Genomic DNA, 17,359 nt, shown 5'->3' with positions numbered 1-17,359 from the left:
TTTGACACACCTGTCGGAGACTCCTGGTCTAAACATAAATAAAGCCCTGTTTTTTAAGCAAGATCTCTGGCTTTGTGGTCTACTTGGGTGACCCAGAATGGGAGGAAAACTCTATTGTTGAAATCACTGGCGATTTGCATGCTGTCCTACAGAGCTCGGTCATTTAAAGAGCTCATTCAGCCATCTGCTATAGTGATCTGTCATCAGCTACACAGTGGAAACACTAACCAAATCAGGGTGTATTGTGCCAAAAGGTGTCCACAGTACTGTAGCACAATTACCTAACTACCTACAACAACCTAATTGCATCACTGGTTCCTTTTTTTCCTGAGGGGATTTGTGGTGATATGATTATTTGTCCTAGTAGACAACACATCCAATGGCACATCTTTTAGAGCTGAGGCTGCTATTTCAGCTTAAATGGTAATTACAGTATACTGTATGTGACACATGAAAGAGGTCACTATGAATAATTGCCACTTTAGCCTTTTATCATTTTGTGTGTTTTCTGATTGTTACGAGGCAAAAGAAAATATCAAACAGGTCATAAGTGTGGCTAAAACAACAAATCAAATAACAGTGGATTTACAATTCAGTATTCAGTTCCCTATTTTTGGTCAATGATATTTTTTTTTGTAAATTTTTTTCTCAAAAAATAGGAAATAATCTCTGAAATGTCTCATTTCCCCGAAGTCATTTGTAGATACCCACAATTTTACATCTTGATGTCTTTATGGTTCACTGATAATGTTTTTTTGTCGAACGTTGAGATTTTGTTCGGCGATTTGTGTGTGAGACACAAACTGAAACATATATAACAACGTACAGTGGTGTGAAAAAGTGTTTTTGCTTGTCTCCATCTTCCATCTTCTATGCCGCGGGTCGCAGGTATGCTGGAGCCTATCCCAGCTGACTTCCGGCGAGAGGCGGGGTACACCGTGGACTGATCGCCAGCCAATCGCAGTTGTGTATGAATTGTGCTCCATAAATAAACTTGCCCCGCCTTGCCTATTCAAATGTTTTTGCAGCTTAGTGTAAACAGTTTTAAAAATCTTCACGATAAACGAGATCTAAACTACTGTAGATCATATGTTTATGATGTACAGTGTGCTTATGTTTTATTTTCTGGTTGAATTACAACAATTCTGCAATGCAGTTAGGGGACAATCACTTTTTCACACAGGGCCATGTAGGTTTGGATTTTTTTCTCCCTTAATAATAAAATGTTTCATTTAAAAACTGCGTTTTGTGTTAATAATAATGTTTAAATTTGTTTGATGATCTGAAACGTGTGACTAGCATGCAATAAAATAAGAAAAGGGGCAAACACTTTTTCACACCACTGTATAACACATATATAACAGCCTGGCCTCCCTTACAGCAAGGTAAACACAAGTTAAGATATGATCATAAATCGTTAGCAGTGTGGATTACGTTAACGTGGCTTGGAGAAATGCCTTCTCCGACAGCAAGCGATCCAGCGCCCTGCAGAGCAGTGGAGCCTCGTACCTTCAGCGTGAGGTAAAGGTGGCCTCACAACAGGCGTAAGCATGGTGGCCGCACTAACTGGTGAGTCAGATTCATCTGCTCTATTGGTCATCATTATCATTCATTCGTGGTGAGTACCTACATGTATTGGTTTAGTTTATTTGAACATGAAGGTTACAATGGAATACATCTCATGAATCATTTTTTTCACAGTTCCACATGTCCAAAAGGAGCAGGAAGAAGCAAAGCTTTAAAAAAGGTATATATTTTATCATTTAAAATGCATTTTATATGTGTAAGGCTTAATCCTGGATAGTGCATTTAGCTTGCTTCTGTCGCTAGCGAACAATGGCAATTGAAGAGAGAGGGTTCTCACCAACAGTCAATTTTATTGCAAATGATGATCCAAAATCGGAGGAGAACGTCCACGTCAAGCTTGCAGGAAGGTTTGGAGGTGTAGGAGTGAGCAGTGTGTTATGTGGATTTTTGGATCCCTTGTGGTGTGATGGTACACGCTTCTGCCTTTCATGGCAGAGAGCATGAGTTTGATTCCTGACCAGGGTTGTCCTAGGAAGGGCATGTGGTGTACAAACTAAGCCAACCACCACCATCACTCACTCTTTTATATTGTACAGGTGGGAGAAAGTGGGCCTTTTGTACATCTCAAGTCTTTAATTCCAAGTCCCAAGTGAAAAGGTGCAATTTCGAGTCAAGTCGAGTTAAGCCCCAAGTCATAGGCTTACAATTTCCAAGCCCTTACAAGTCATAAGCACTGTTTAGTGTTTACTAGGGGTGTCACAAGATCTCGTGTCACAAGATCTCGCAAGATTAAAACGTGATAAGATTTTTCTTTCAGAAAAAAATGCCTCGTGGGCACCTGGGCTGGGACGATAATATAATGAATATGATAATTATAATTAATGTATATCATTAATTAATCACACAATAACTTACTAATTTGGCCAGCCTCAATATGTTGCCATGCGTTGAGGCACCCTGGCGCGTTTGTTCCATAGAACAATGACATGAATGGAATGACATGAATTTGTCTCAGTGGGTGGAGGTGTTTTAACAATGCAACAATCTGTTTAGTTGTTTTATTCATTGTTTTTTTTTTAATAAATAAGACCAGCGTGACAAGACTTAGCCGCAGAAAAAGAGTGCTGACATAGCGTTTAGGATTTAATCAGTGCAACAACAAATTAACTTCTGAAAACGTTGGACAAATTCATTTTACCTAATTACTGTAACTTTGTGGGTGTGCGTGCATGTGCATGTGAATAACTTTCTACCACTCTCCAGTAGTCTGGCGTACACAGAAATGTAAGCCACATCCTTGTTTGTTCCTAAACCTGATTGGATGTTAATAGATGCATTCAATGAGGCAGTATGTGTGGGAAAATGTGTCTTACGGGTAATGATATAACAACGGTCACGGTATCGGTTGAATTCTTTGAAATTGGGACACATGTTATTCAACACACTGAAAATCGTAAGTATTTTGAAGTCTTCAGACTGAAGTCAGAGTCCCAAGTCATTGATGTCAAATCCATGTCGACTTGCAGGTTGTGGTTGTGTCCAGTCGAGTCCAAAGTCATCAAAATTGTGACTCGAGTCTGACTTGGGTCCAAGTCATGTGACTGGAGTCCACGCCTCTGGTATATTGTAAGACCTTAGCACGGTACAGTATATCACATCACAGGGAGGTGCTTACTAGAAGTGGGAGCAGATATTTTTTTTACATCAAAATCAATATGGAAATAGAAACATTATTGCAGGCAGGCCGATAGAGTGGGAGCTAAGCTGCTAAAGGCATTGACTTCAACAGGGACAAACTGATCTGACATGGCTGCTGGAACTTGGAAAGAGTATCAACAGTCGGGGATGAACATGGGGTGAGACAGAAAAGAGCAAAAGGGTAAGCAAAGGAGTTGGAAAGTAGACTTGCTCTTCACTTGCTGGATCTCATTTTCACTGCATGACAGCGCTGCTTCCTCAGCTTTATAACATAGTGGGGGGACAGTAACGTTTGTGTTTCGATTTACATTTCGTTTACATAAGCGCTGCAGTGATGAACAACACTTATTCACGCATCAGTCTGGACGTCTTATAAACCCACTCACACATGCACTGAAAGAACTGTGATATGCTGTGCGCCTTCATTGTATAAAAGATAACAAACGCATTTATTACAGTTTCATAATTTGACAGACATCACAACATACTTGCACGGTCGCTCTGATACTCATGGTTTCTCACATGGTTGCTAGGTACCAGAACGAAAGGCTACAAAAAACAAACATGCTTGCACATACAAGAGGGGGTCAATCCATCAACAGATTAAAGCCATATTCTGTACTTTTAACGAGTTTTGGTAAAGAAAACAACGCGTAGGAGAGTGCCGAAGCTCATTATCATTATTGTCTTTTATTTCTTTATATATATTTTTTTATTGTTTTTGCTTACATCAAATAGAACAGACATACATTGGCACATGCAAAGTCAACACTTTGTGGTGCTTTTCATAACCATCCAAATCCCATTGAACACAGACTGCTTATCTATTTTTGTACTCCAAACATGAAAATACTCTCAAATATTTACAAAAAATATACGTACAATGCCCATCACTCAAATATAATCATCATGTGGGACTGACTTTTTTCTTTTAGTTGATTTGTGTAAAACAAAATATTGTGTGTGGCAGAGCTCGCTGTTCAAGGTAATTTGATGTACTTGGAGCAGTAGAGGCACAGAAGAAAATCACTTTGAAACAATACAGAAGAGAAATCAGATAATGGGAACCCCAAGAGAATATGGCTTTAATGACATTTTAAAAGAAAGTATCTTGAAAGCAGATCCACTGTCCTTGATGCCCTCGTCCACGATGACCCCTTTTAGCGGGCGGCTTGTTCTCTGCTAGGGTCCACCGGTTCAATACCTACACACTTTGCTTCAACAGGGAGGCCGCAGCAGCCGCAGCAGCCCACAGCACTGCTAGTCTCTGTCAAGCCTGGATGGAGGTGGGATGCGGTCCACCATCCAGTATGAGTTCACAGGTGTTTGCAGGTGGTGCTAGGATGCCTGTGGTCCTCTCCCGTTTCTCCGGAGTTTCACTCTTACTCTTTTCAATCACAAATGACAGACAAGCAGTGTTCCTCCTCCAGCACATCAGATCCTGAGGTTGTTGTAACTCACGTATGTCTTCTTGGTTGCTTGACCTGAAGAAGAAGGAATAACAACATTCAATTTGAGCAAGACAAAACAAAGCCAATATGCATTTGCAGCTTTGCTGTCTGCGTGGTGCATTCTTATCACCAGCTGTGAGCAATCACAAGTGGTCTTTTCTGGCCCTGTGTATTATTTGCACTCCCAATGCCCCAGTGCAAGGCCTCACTTTCTATTTTCACATGTTAACTAGCAATAAAAAAACAAACAGCACACAAGTGGGCACCAAAGTAATGTTAGGGCAAGCAATGTGCTCCCAGTGTGGATTGCCATGGAAACGTGGCTGAGCGCCCACCTCGCCGCAGCGTGTGCTCGTGTGTCCTCCCCTCGTCGTGGCCTGTTTCAAACGTTCAAGGTGCCTGCCTTCTTGTGTTTGAGGTCTCGCCGACTCGTCACGACTTCTGCGAGGTAGTTTGAGGGCGGGATTTAAGTTTGGAGGTTGAAAGGTGGCGTTGGCATTCGATATATTTTGGAGGTTCACGCCGTAGACTGCAGTCATCCAGCAAGGATGCGTGACTCCCATCTGTCATCCTCTCCACACAATGGAGAAGGTTGACGTATGCTGGCTTAATTAAACACATTGCAATAGATTCTCATTCAACTGCTTTAATGTTGCTATGGCAACCAGCTCCCCCGGGCTATGCAATTAAAGTCGCACCATCCCTTTATAGCATTTTGTAGTCTGGGGCTGCAAGTATGATGAATAAAATATCACTGAGTGTACAACAGAGTTTTGCTATTAACTATATGCAGCAGGAAGACCAGGCAGCCAATCTCAGCAAGTGTAGGTCAATTTGTGCTTATTATAATCTATGTAGCCATAGAGCAGCATACCCTTTCCTACATTTTATCCTTCTGTTTTGGTTGTTGAAATACATATGGCTTGTAAAGCATCATTTATGTCATCTACACTTATGTTGCAATAATGTTTATTTTGGCTTTTAGGGCTCTGCACTCACCAGTTCGGAATAGAAAGATTCTAATGGGGTTTGCCATCAATGACAGTTCTAAGCAGCCACTTTAGTTTTTCCCCCTACTCAGACACAAGCTTCTGAGAGGATACGTGAAAAATAACATGTTTGCGTGGAGTATGTTTTTCTTCTTTTATTTCTGTAACAAGTAGGTATGACCCTATGAGTCACCCTGACTCTATCATGGAGAAAAAAAGAGGGAACAAACATGTTGTGGTTCATTTATATTGTGATTGCGGTGTAAGTAGAGGACAGTGAGTGATGAGAATTTGCGAATTAAAGGACAAATCCTGCTTTTTCTCTGAGGCTATTACACTGCATCAATACCAGTGCAAATCTGCAGAACTGCTCATCTTCATAATCCTATAAATCACTCCGAGTCATCTCCTCCAGGGCTGACAGGCCCTGAAAGCGAGGTATTTGGCGCTCTGATGGTTACAGGCATTGACGGACAGTCTTTGGGGATGGGGGAGCCACAGTTCAAGTTTCGGGGCGGTCATGCACATAAATTCGCCATTAATAAATGTCACTTCCATTGCTGCAAAAAAAAGGTCAAGAGGGACGAAAGGGTGCACGATGGAGAGATGAGGCGAGAAGACATTCACGGAGGTGAAAGGCCCACAGAGCAGATGACATGATGCACTTTTGAGACGGCGTCCTGGAGACCAAATGACCCGCTGGGGAACTTTTGATGTGCCACACTGACAGTTGCTGAGGTTTGGACCACCCCCTATAGAGAATGTATCTGCTCCATCAGCTGTGTGTGATTCTTATCCCTTGTTGGATCTGCTGTCCGCATACGGGCACACATTCATGATGCATACACACAAGCTTATTCCACTACTGACAGATGAGCAGGACAACTGTCGATGTTGTTTGGAGAGATTCCCAGAAAAGTCTGTCATCTCGTAGACATCATTCAAAGAGGGCTTTTGAGGGGCTGTTGCACCTGTGGGCACCGTGATGGCTCCGTGTGATTACTGTAGAAGCGTTGTGGGAGAGGAGGCGTTCGTGGCTTGTGATGTGTGATTTGCATGAGCTGTCAATCATCGCTCTCTTCTTTCTAACGAGAATGGTCATCAGCTAATGATAGATGTACAGTTAACTATGTGGACATAATTGTATGTGCACAGCAAACTAAATAAAAAATTACTACTATAATAATAAACAAGACGTTTTTTTCTTACCAAGTTAGACCAATTTGCTTATTTTAAGGCCCGGTCACACCGCCTGAACTGTGCTGTAGCTTTCCTGGAGCGGTGAAAAAAATTCATCACTGCTTGTAACCGCGCGAAAACACGAAAATCGAAAACATGGTCATTGTCCTAGCAGTGCACCGCTGAAGCCGGCGTTGCTTTAGTGTTGGTTTAACGGTAGCGAACGTTGGCTTAGCGGTGACGCGAGCGTTGATAGAGCGGCGTTCTGCGCATGCGGGCTGGTGGCATCCTCATGAAGTGCTGTAAGGCTCGTGTATCCTCATTCCTCAGCTCCACCATCAGCGCTGTCTCTCCTTCTTCTCTCTCTTCTCCTTCTGTCAATAGCTTGTTGCAATCTGAGGAGGTTCTGATTCTGCTGCTATTCCAAATGGGCTCCTGGTCCATTTCTCCCCGTATTTATAGCCATATTCTGGTCCCCCTCCGACACCTCCATACCAAGGCCTAACCAAAGTTCATCATCGCAATGGATCGCTGCTTCATCGCTGCTTCAACGCCTGACACCCTTCCAGCAATCCCGTGTCCACTCATAAAACGCTTACAACCGCACCACCAAAGTTTGTGCAACGTTTAATCACCGCCCGGGCAAAGCTGGCGAAGCAGCAGTGGTCCAGCGTTCAAGATTTCTGCGTTGGCGTAGCGACCCAAGCATCCACGAACTTGCGTCTAGCGGCGCCAAACTTTGACTGGGCGTTGTTGGAGTAGTGATGAACTTTGCCATGGCGAAAAATTGCCCGCTCCTCACCGCTCGCAATATTTTGTGCAGCTCAAAACTTTTGGAGCGGTAGGAGGGACCATCAGCGGTGGCCGAGCGTATACGCCGTTGCCTTAACGGGGGCCAACTTCTGTTAAACGGTGGTGCGCAGTTACGAGCAGTGATGAATTTTTTTCACCGCTCCAGGAACGCTACAGCAAAGTTCGGGCGGTGTGACCGGGCCTTTAAATAAGCAATACAATACGCACTAAAATCTGAGATATATTACTTTAAAATAATCTGCCAACCGAACAAGAAAATGTGCCAAAATGGTTGAAACAAGTCAAATGGAATCAGTCAGATTTTCTGGTTCTGTTGGCAGATGACTTGGTTTGTTTTAAAGTAGTACATCTCAGATTTCCGTACATCACTGCATTACTACATACATTTACTACACTACAGTATATCCCACCTCTTCCTGTTTTTAGTATGTAAGCTACAGTTGCAACAGGAGTTGCTCCCTGTTTGCGATAACAGTTTCCACTTCCATTTCAGGGGCTTTCATGCTTTGTCCAAAAAGGCAAAAACGAATATTGTGTTGGCTCGGCTAGATGCTACTTGCCTGCGTTTGGGGTGGTTGGTTTAAAAATATCCGTGCTACAACCACAGAGTGGTAATGAGATGCGCAAACAAACAAAACCAATGGAGTCTACTCTATTTACTTCCAGATGCGGTGTTGTTGGTGGCGGTAATTTTTTTGAAAGAGGAGACTGAGGGCAGCAAGAAAACAGGCAGCTGCAGCAAAGTGGAGACTGTGGAATATCGTACTGCAGTGTGTTAAGGGGTAAAGGATGCTGCTTTATTTTTGTCATTTCCAGCCATGAATCCTCACACAGTTGTAATAATGTAGAGATGATGAATCCACTCAACCGGTGAGCTAATAGCAGTTGTATACGTCACTCATATGGTATTGGCTTAACACGCTTGAAACCACAGCAGACTACTAGGAAAGCATTTGATTTTGCCAACAGAAAAAAAAACCCAATTATGGTTTGAACAGTGTCAAGCTGAATAGTCAACCCCAAACCAATTCAGTGATTGATTAAGACATACAGTACACTACTGGTCAAAAGTTTGGGAACACCGTGAGCCAAAAGAGCTGCCACAGCATTCTGCAGCGGCATGCAGTACCCTCTGGTACGGGCCTAGTTTGTCAGGGGGCCATCTTACAGCAAGGAAATGAACCAAAACAAAAGTCCAAGTAATTCCAGAACTACCTTTGGAAAAAAGAACACATTGGTAAGCCAGCACAGTCTCTAGATGTAATCCCTTTCAGACGGTCTGATGAATAGTATTTGATTTCCACTGTAGCTGTGTGTTGGTCCAGGGGGATCTAAAACTTCTGACCAGTCGTGCATGTCCAAATACTTTTGTCCCAATAGTGCACTTGCACCCCACAGATTAATACCCTACATTATCATGCTGGCTGTTGAATCAGAAGAGTGGTGGTCTGAGTAACAGTCTGTTCTGTAGAGGGATTATCTCCTTCCACTCCATTGATAGAACTCTCTTTCTTCAAATCTTTCTGTCCTCCTTCCTCATCCAGCACACTAGGGTTAAAGGTCTTGCAGATAACTGCTGGCCTCTTCTATAAGGCATTAAACATACTTTTTACCCCGACACACAACCAATTAAATTGGGCAAATGGGATTTTCCAGTGCAAGAAAGGAACTCTAAGAAAGATACGAGAAGTAGCAGAAAGACATATCACTCTACCCTCCAGGGGAAACCATTTGAAAACCTCAATAGCACAGATATAAATGTAGATCCTAAACAAGTTCAACTGCTTAGGCTTTGCCAACTAAAGGACGATAAATATATATCATAACTGTCAGGTTTATCAGCGTTTAGCTTATGTATGAATGGTTCTACCATATACCTATGTTAGAAGTTGACATGATATTATAAAGATTACTCACTCATGGGGTCAGTGGCAGGGTTCTCACACAGCTCAGTCTTGGCCTCTCCATTGGGTCTCTCACTGGGCTTCTGAGACAAACGTGATGACATCGTAGCGGCTGTGACCACCGCCTTGAAGCTACGTTTCCTCTTCTGTACGTTGAGCTCAGGGTGGAAGATAATGATGTACACCTTGGGCATGTACAGCATGCCCAGTGCTACTGAGGCACTTAGGTTCATGGAGATGGTCAGGGTAGTCGTCTGAATGTAGAGCTGGAAGAAGGGACACACATGGGGGTAAAAAAAAAAGAGTTAAATTAACCAAAAACGATCGGAAATGAATCTGAATGGGTCTTTTGGGTGAGATTGTAACTTTTGTTTGGCAGCCTAAGGGGCAAATAGTGCAATTACGGCTAAACATTGCTGGCCGTCGTTTCAGAAACTGTAAGCAACCAGAAACTGAATTTAATGGGCTGTTGTCCTCCATTCAGTCCCAGAGTGAAGAAAATGAGCAGAGTTGGATGGTACTAGAAATTTTGTCAATGATACCATGAAAATACAGGGCCGTTATTGCCGATACTTTTTACTTGGACAGTTTCCATTCATCAGTGAATGATTTTCTGATTAAATTTGTTGATCGTGATTATAATGAGAATACAAACAACAAGGATTTTAGAAAAAAAAAAATCCAAACCTAAATGGCACTGTGTGGTGAAAAAATGATAAAATATTCTGTGGTCTGACAAGACAAAAGTTTAACTTTTTGGAAGGTGCATTTCAGAAAAATAACATCACACCAACAGTAAAATGCGGTGGTGGTGGTGTGATGGTGTGGGGCTCTTTTGCTGCTTCTGAATCCTATTGAGATGCTGTGGCAACACCTTAAAAAGGAGGCTCATACTCGAAAACCCTCCAGTATGGCTGAATTACAACAATTATGTAAAGAGGAGTGACCCATAATTCCTCCACAGCGCTGTAGGAGACTCATTGCAAGTTATCGCAAACGCTTGATTGCAGTTGTTGCTGCTAAGGGTGGCCCAACCAGTTATTAGGTTTAGGGGGCAAACACTTTTTCGCACAGAGCTGTGTAATGCCCTTGAGTTGTCATTGAGTAATATTTCCATTAGTTTGATAATCTGAAACATTTGCTCTGAAACAAGTGTGACAAACATTCAAAAATATAAGAAATCAGGAAGGGGGCACATAATTGTTCACACCACTGTAAATATAACAATTTGGTTGAACAACACAATAAAAACACACACATATTTGCTATTTTTCTAATATCAATCTCATCACTCTAGTATTGATCAAATACCGATACCAGCATAGTATCGACAATATTTATATTTTGATCGATCCGCCCACTTCAAGCCCAAAGACCTACATCATTGTTCACTTGCCTTATGGTCAGGTACACCTGCACAAAGTAGTGGGATCCATTAATATCGCTGTGTTTCATACTGAAAGGCGTTTTGGACCCTCTCAAGTAGCTAAGTAGGGTCGCCAAAATTTGATGCAGTGCAGATCCACACCATACACAATAATGTGAGAGTAACACCTCTCTGACAATGGCAATATAAATTGAGCGTTATTATCTTTGAAAAGTCAAAATTCTAGTAGAGCTCTTCTGATGGATAATTAGATTGTGCATGTGTACCTAATATTGGGGCCACATTCCACCACCAAAGCCAAAATAAGTCATTTGTTGATAATTACACATTTAAATCACATATACGTATTGGTGGGAAATGAGCAATACATCATAAAAGAACAGCATCCAATCCAACCTGCAGCTGAAAAACAGACAATGGCTGTTCAAGGACGTAAATGTCAACTGCTGCAGTGTCACATGACTTCATCTAAATGTCCTCCTGCAGCCTCGTTCCCACCAGTGCGCCCACTCCCACTCCTGGCGAGATTGATAGACCTGGTTCGAGTCCTTCCACCTCAAGTTTCTCTTCATGTCAGGTGTTTTATTTTGCCCTTCTCGCTGCCACCACACCAATGTGAGCCAGCTGAGCGACAGCAATCCACTGAATGTGAATGAGACTACAATGACGCCACAATGAATGGCAGTGGTCTCTGCAGTTTTGACAGCGTCTTCATTTGTCTTTCTGCGGCGCCACACGCAGCAGCCTGTGAAAGGCTTTTAGCGCAGTACATGTTAAAAATCATTCACAGAACGGCCATTCATGTATGCTGCAGACGTACATTCTTCCACGGCGTGCCGCTTCACTTACATAACGACTTTCGCATTCTCCACTCGCAATTGTGATCTTATGTAACCTGCATCACGCATTTGTTTAACTGTCTTTTTATTCTCTAAAGGGTAGTTCTAGACAGGAGGGGCCCAACGGTTCACTTCATTTGAGGGTCTCCAAAGAGAGGCTACATGATTGTTTCAGGAGCACATCACTATTGTACTGCACTTAAATGCATCAGATGTCATCTGTACTGATGTTCAGTCTGCCGCTGGTAGGCGGATGGCACTGTAAACACATTAGCTCCCACAGTGGATCTGCAGGGCGGCGAGACGGAATCACTGAGGAAAGGAAATGAAGAAATGCCACTATTTGCATACACTTTTGGTAAACAGCATGACTAATGCTAATGTCTTTATATGACACGGGCCCATTTGAAGAGTCGCCGTGCGTTTGTCTTCTGATCTCCACCAATAATTCAGATACAAGATCATCATCCCAGCAATACACACACACAGCCGCCTTTTCTCTCTTCAACCCTTCCTGCTTCTCCATGGGGGGAAGCATCTAGCCTGCACACCATGCATTAATAACAGCATGAGTATCTCAGTGATCTCTGTGCATGCTGTTCTCCAGAGCTGTGCAAATGTGTCACTTTTATGTGGCTGATATGTGGGTTTCTGATGAGATATTAGGGCAACCAATCAAAGCAGGGCAAGTGCATGGCGTCGGATAATCACTAGAGATTCCCCACCTTGTGTTTCTATGTTTGGTTGTAGCTGGTTTCCATAGTAACACTCCAGAGTTTATTGCACAGCTCAACACGACTGGAAGAAGCTTTTAATGAGATTTTGATACCTTGGACACTGCAACAATGACCCTTTTACAGCTGATTTATTGACGGTGCAGCAGTTTGCTGGCAAGCGTTTGGTGTTCACTCACACTCATCACACCCAAATGAAAGACTAAAGGAGAAAGCGAAGCAATGCAAGCTGCCATTCCCTCAGATACAGCAACAAATCTCCCAGTGTCTCTAATCACCACCATTGTGCCTTCGTTTGAGCTTGACCCAATTCCATCGCCCTCTCACCCACCCCTTAAATGTCACAAAACATTCATAATTAATTCCTGTTGCTTTAACATAAATAAATACATGAAGTCGTTTTCACAGCTGCTCGGCAACTCTCTATTTATAGCCGCGGTAATGATTTATTAACACCCTCATCAGGAATCAAGCGATAGCATTTGAACGTTACATCTCATTGACAAGCCCGAACGGCAACATCCAGCCACAACAAACGACACGTCTCCCTTTTAGACTAAAGGCTGTTGAGGGTAATTCTCATAATTATAGCCACCAGGGACACACTTTGTGTAATAGCAATTTAGTTGGCTATGGCTGAGTAGAACGGATGCACACAGTGATGAGGACTTGATTCAGTGAGTGACAGTCAGGGTAGTCTCTGGCCGTCCACACAACGCCTTCAATAATGAATCTGGGCTGGGGTATTTTGTTTTCCTCTCAACTACCTGCATCTCTTTTTGTGTTTGGGGCTGGCCTACTTTCTAGCCAGGCTCTTGTCATGAATAACTCTCTCTGGCTATGTGCTGCAAAGCCTGATTCCACATTGCAGGCACTGCTTTGGCTGTAGTTCATGAGATTTGTCATTGAAAGTCAGAATTTTTCAGAGAAAGAGACACACCGGGCCTGATCTACTGAGATCCCAAATAATGAGCACTAAATTGCGTGAGGAAACTAAAAAAAATGCATATTAGTAGGCGTGTTGCTGGTGAAGTACTATAATTGCTTGCGCAATTTGTAACAGGTGCAGAAGTGGTGGGGACAGCCCTATTTAAATGAGGATTTGTTGTGTGCTGCCAGCTGGTCCCATGGAGAGTTTGGGAGAGCAGAGTGGCTGTAAACAAAAACTGAGGTTTGAAGCCATGGAGTTTGAGGTCTTGGTGGAGGATGCAATCAACACACTGGTGAAGTCCAGCAGACATCCCACCCTAATGATGCTACAGTAGTGTATTTTGTCATTCAATATACATGTTTTACACTACAACCTATTAAACGATGGCATGTGCGATTTATTAGGTTATGATATCCATGTGAACATGTCGAAAAATTACTTATATAGTGTTCACTTACTTAGCGTTTGCTTACATAGTGTTACACATGACTTACTGTAGCTGTATAGCCGGGTGAAACCCACAATAAATTCCACACTATTGAGCTCACTCACAACTACATAGGGCCAGACGGCAGGTTATTGCACCCGCACACTTCGATGGTGCACTGGAATGATTCAGACTAGGGATGTTCCGATCGATCGCCCACCGATCAGTATCGGCCGATTTCCGTGAAAAAGCACGGGATTGGCATATGCCGATAAATGCCTTTCAACGCCGATCACAAAAGTCTCTCTCCTCCGGCAGCCTTCTGGCTGTAGCGATCGTCCCCATCCAACTTTCCTTCACACTTCACAGGCATGCAAAAACACGTCTTTTGAGAGTGATATAAATTTTGCACCCTACAAAACATGCCACGACAGTCAGAACATGCTTGACAGTCAGAAATCTAAAACAATCTCTTACTTGGAGCCCCACTGCAAGATACCTGGAAGTCCTGCCAGAACGCCATCAAACTATGTACTCTTACATCCAAACTCTCCTTAAAGAAGGTGCCTCATCCTCCAGTAGCAGGAGTGCGAACAGGAATTCTGGGCCCCATGAAAAAATAGCCTGTTGCCCCCACCCGGGAGCGACTTACATGTTTTTTTCACACTGACAGCCATAAGAGGGCGCTCTAGGCTTGTGTTCCAGTATCTGCTACTCCTATCACTCTTGTACCACTGAAAATTGACTATGTAAACATCAACATATAGAGACAACTGAGGCCCTGTCCACACCAATACGGATATTTTAAAACCGCATATTTTTCTGTGCGTTTTGGCCTCTCACCCACACGCATACGGAGGTTTTGGGGAACTCGTCAAACCAAGGCGCCATTGTGGGCTATGCTGCTGCTGCTTTGCTCGCTAAATGGCTACGACACACCCGCCAATGATGGCAATTTAGGACAAGACCCGATTGGACCTCTAGCTGGTGGGACAAGTTTCACAAGCAAGTCGTTATTGTGGAAGAATGGCGTGGGAATGTGAACATGGCAAGAAGCTTGTGATTGCGTTGTGATTGCGTTTGGGTGTGCTTCGCCCACACATTGAAAGCTTCCCTGTTAAATGTGGCTGCCTTGTTCTGGATAACTATTGTCATGGAGGCAATTAAACATGGACAATTTGCCAGACACACAATTATTTTAGCAATGATAGCGTCACAGCTCATGGAGTTCTTTCTTGATCGGTTAAATGAACTACTGTTCACAGCAATGTAGTGATAATCAACACCTGATACATTTTAATAATGAATATGTTTCATCCATTTTCAGTTTTATTTTCAATACATTTTGCTGAGAAATGTGAAATAACATACGGAAACGTAACGCTACTTCGCTCGCAGTCGACATAATTCTAGCTAGCTAGCAAGTTAGTTAACCGCGGACAGCTAGGCAAAGCATTCTATCCCAGCTGACTTAGGGTGAGAGGTGAGGTACACCCTGGACTAGTCGCCAAGTGAATCACAGGGCACATATAGACAAACAACCATTCGCACTCACATTCATAAATATTCATACCTCTGGAGTCTCCAATTGACCTAGCATGCATGTTTTTGGGAGGAAGATGCAGTAAAACCCACACATGCATGGGGAGAACATGCAAACTCCACACAGAGATGTTCCAATGAAGATACCAACTCCTGCTAACCACTAGGCCACCGTGCAGCCCCCACTTGAGCACGTTCAATTAAAAACTGAAAGATTCACAGTTCCGTAAATAAAGCTGCCCAGTGCACAAAAAAATGTGTTCATGTTCAAACGTAAGGCTGACATGACAATGACACTGCCACACTCAACATTGACAACCACTGTTAGGAGTAGCGGAGAGAGACAGTAGGTGTTTCTGTAGGAGGAAGGATGTTTTGAAAGCACAAGATGATGATAATGTGCTTAATAAAAGATGCTTTGATGAGCAGCCTCTTTTGTAAGTATTTTATGTGGCAAGATTGAAAAGATACGATGCAAAACAAAGTTCCTTAGAGAGACTCACTGTTGAAACTCTTGCTGCATGACAACCACTTCAAGTAAAGGTGAGATCAGGGTCTCCTATTTTATGTACACGGCAGGGTTTCCGCTACATGTAACTGATCGTGGTGCACCGCTCCTACAAAATAAAAGCCGCAACACTTTAGAAATGTTTTAAAACTTGAAAACAATGTGAAGTATTGTATTTTATGAATGGATATACTGTATGTGCTATATAGATACATACAGTATATAGCTTAGTATTTACACACATATTGACCACAATTAGTTTGAAAAGCGATATGGCATGTATCACGATATTTTTGGGATGTATCACGATATGACGATATAATTGAATTCAGCAGAGTCTTGCATAAAAAACTACAAACCTTAACCTTTTTTTTTCCAAATTCCGTTTTTTCAATTTACACTTATTTTTACCAGCATAGCATGTGTGATTTATGGGTTAGTGAACAAAATGCCCGTTAATTAAATGCAAAAACCCTTATGTTTATTCATGCAATACATCAATGGACAATTTTGCCCAGTAATTCCGAAATGAAGGTAGCCTGGCTAACTTATCTAATGGGACGTCAGCCTCTGCTCACATTGCTACAAAATCTTCAACAAACTGTAATACCCGTGCTTGAGATTAAGGAAGATGGAGTCACTGATGCAATTCCAACTGCATATGTACACTCTTATTTTGTTTACACAGTTAGACAACATGGGACAGCCGGCATTCTTATTTTGAAGGCCAGAAGTGTGTTCTCTGTGTGTTGACAACGTCTGTAAGACGAGCTGGGTGCAAGTATAAACGTTTCCCTCTTCTTTTTCACTCAGAATCTGCACGTCGTCATCAGGCATGGTAAAACACTCCTCACATTAAAGCGGTGAAACACACGGCGGTGAAAATGTACTCATCCAGCCGGAGTCGCACACACACAGCCGCACTAGAATGCTAAACTAAGCTAACCCCGCTAGCTTCCATTCACGCTCCGTAAGCGGAGGTTCCGCCAACTTTCGCCGGTGTTTATCGCTATTTCAACATGTTTAGTTCATCAGCTCAAGGTCACCAACTCTGCTTTTTTCCATTTTAATTGATAATTATACTGGTATAAGTCATTTTCTTATCATTGGGAGACTTTATACCGGGATACCGGTATCTAAAAATGATCACCCAGCCCTAATTTAAAATATCATAAAAATGTTTCACTGCACATTATTTTGATAAACATGCACCGGAATCACCTGTCTGCCCTGTTGGCACTTGCACATGTGTGACCAGATAAAAGTAAGCGTCTCGTGTTCACTTTGTTGCTTTTATTGTAAGAATGAAAAATAGTCTGTAAAATGTGATAAGATTCATAAATAGTGCATAACCTGTTTTCAGTTCCTACCTTTCCAGGTCACGGATAGTGTAAGACTTCACATGGCTGACTTTTAACACAGCCAGCGGG

At 42.6% G+C, this 17,359-nt stretch overlaps 1 protein-coding gene across 1 annotated transcript in view; it reads right to left on the bottom strand.

The window, feature by feature from the left end:
- Positions 1 to 2,332: 2,332 nt before the first annotated feature.
- The window catches only part of LOC129178149 (metabotropic glutamate receptor 7-like), a 112,672-nt gene continuing 97,645 nt past the window's right edge, over positions 2,333 to 17,359 (bottom strand). Inside the window, exons 9-10 of the mRNA XM_054770075.1 lie at positions 9,575 to 9,827; positions 2,333 to 4,709 (exon numbers count right to left, since the gene is read on the bottom strand). Coding sequence (XP_054626050.1) covers positions 4,660 to 4,709; positions 9,575 to 9,827 — 303 coding nt within the window. The 3' untranslated portion in view covers positions 2,333 to 4,659. The remainder of the gene's footprint in view (positions 4,710 to 9,574; positions 9,828 to 17,359) is intronic.

This window comes from Dunckerocampus dactyliophorus, chromosome 1, assembly GCF_027744805.1.
Source record: "Dunckerocampus dactyliophorus isolate RoL2022-P2 chromosome 1, RoL_Ddac_1.1, whole genome shotgun sequence".
Lineage (NCBI taxonomy): Eukaryota > Metazoa > Chordata > Actinopteri > Syngnathiformes > Syngnathidae > Dunckerocampus > Dunckerocampus dactyliophorus.
Note: the sequence above shows the minus strand (reverse complement) of the source record. Positions and strands in the feature narration are given on the sequence as shown.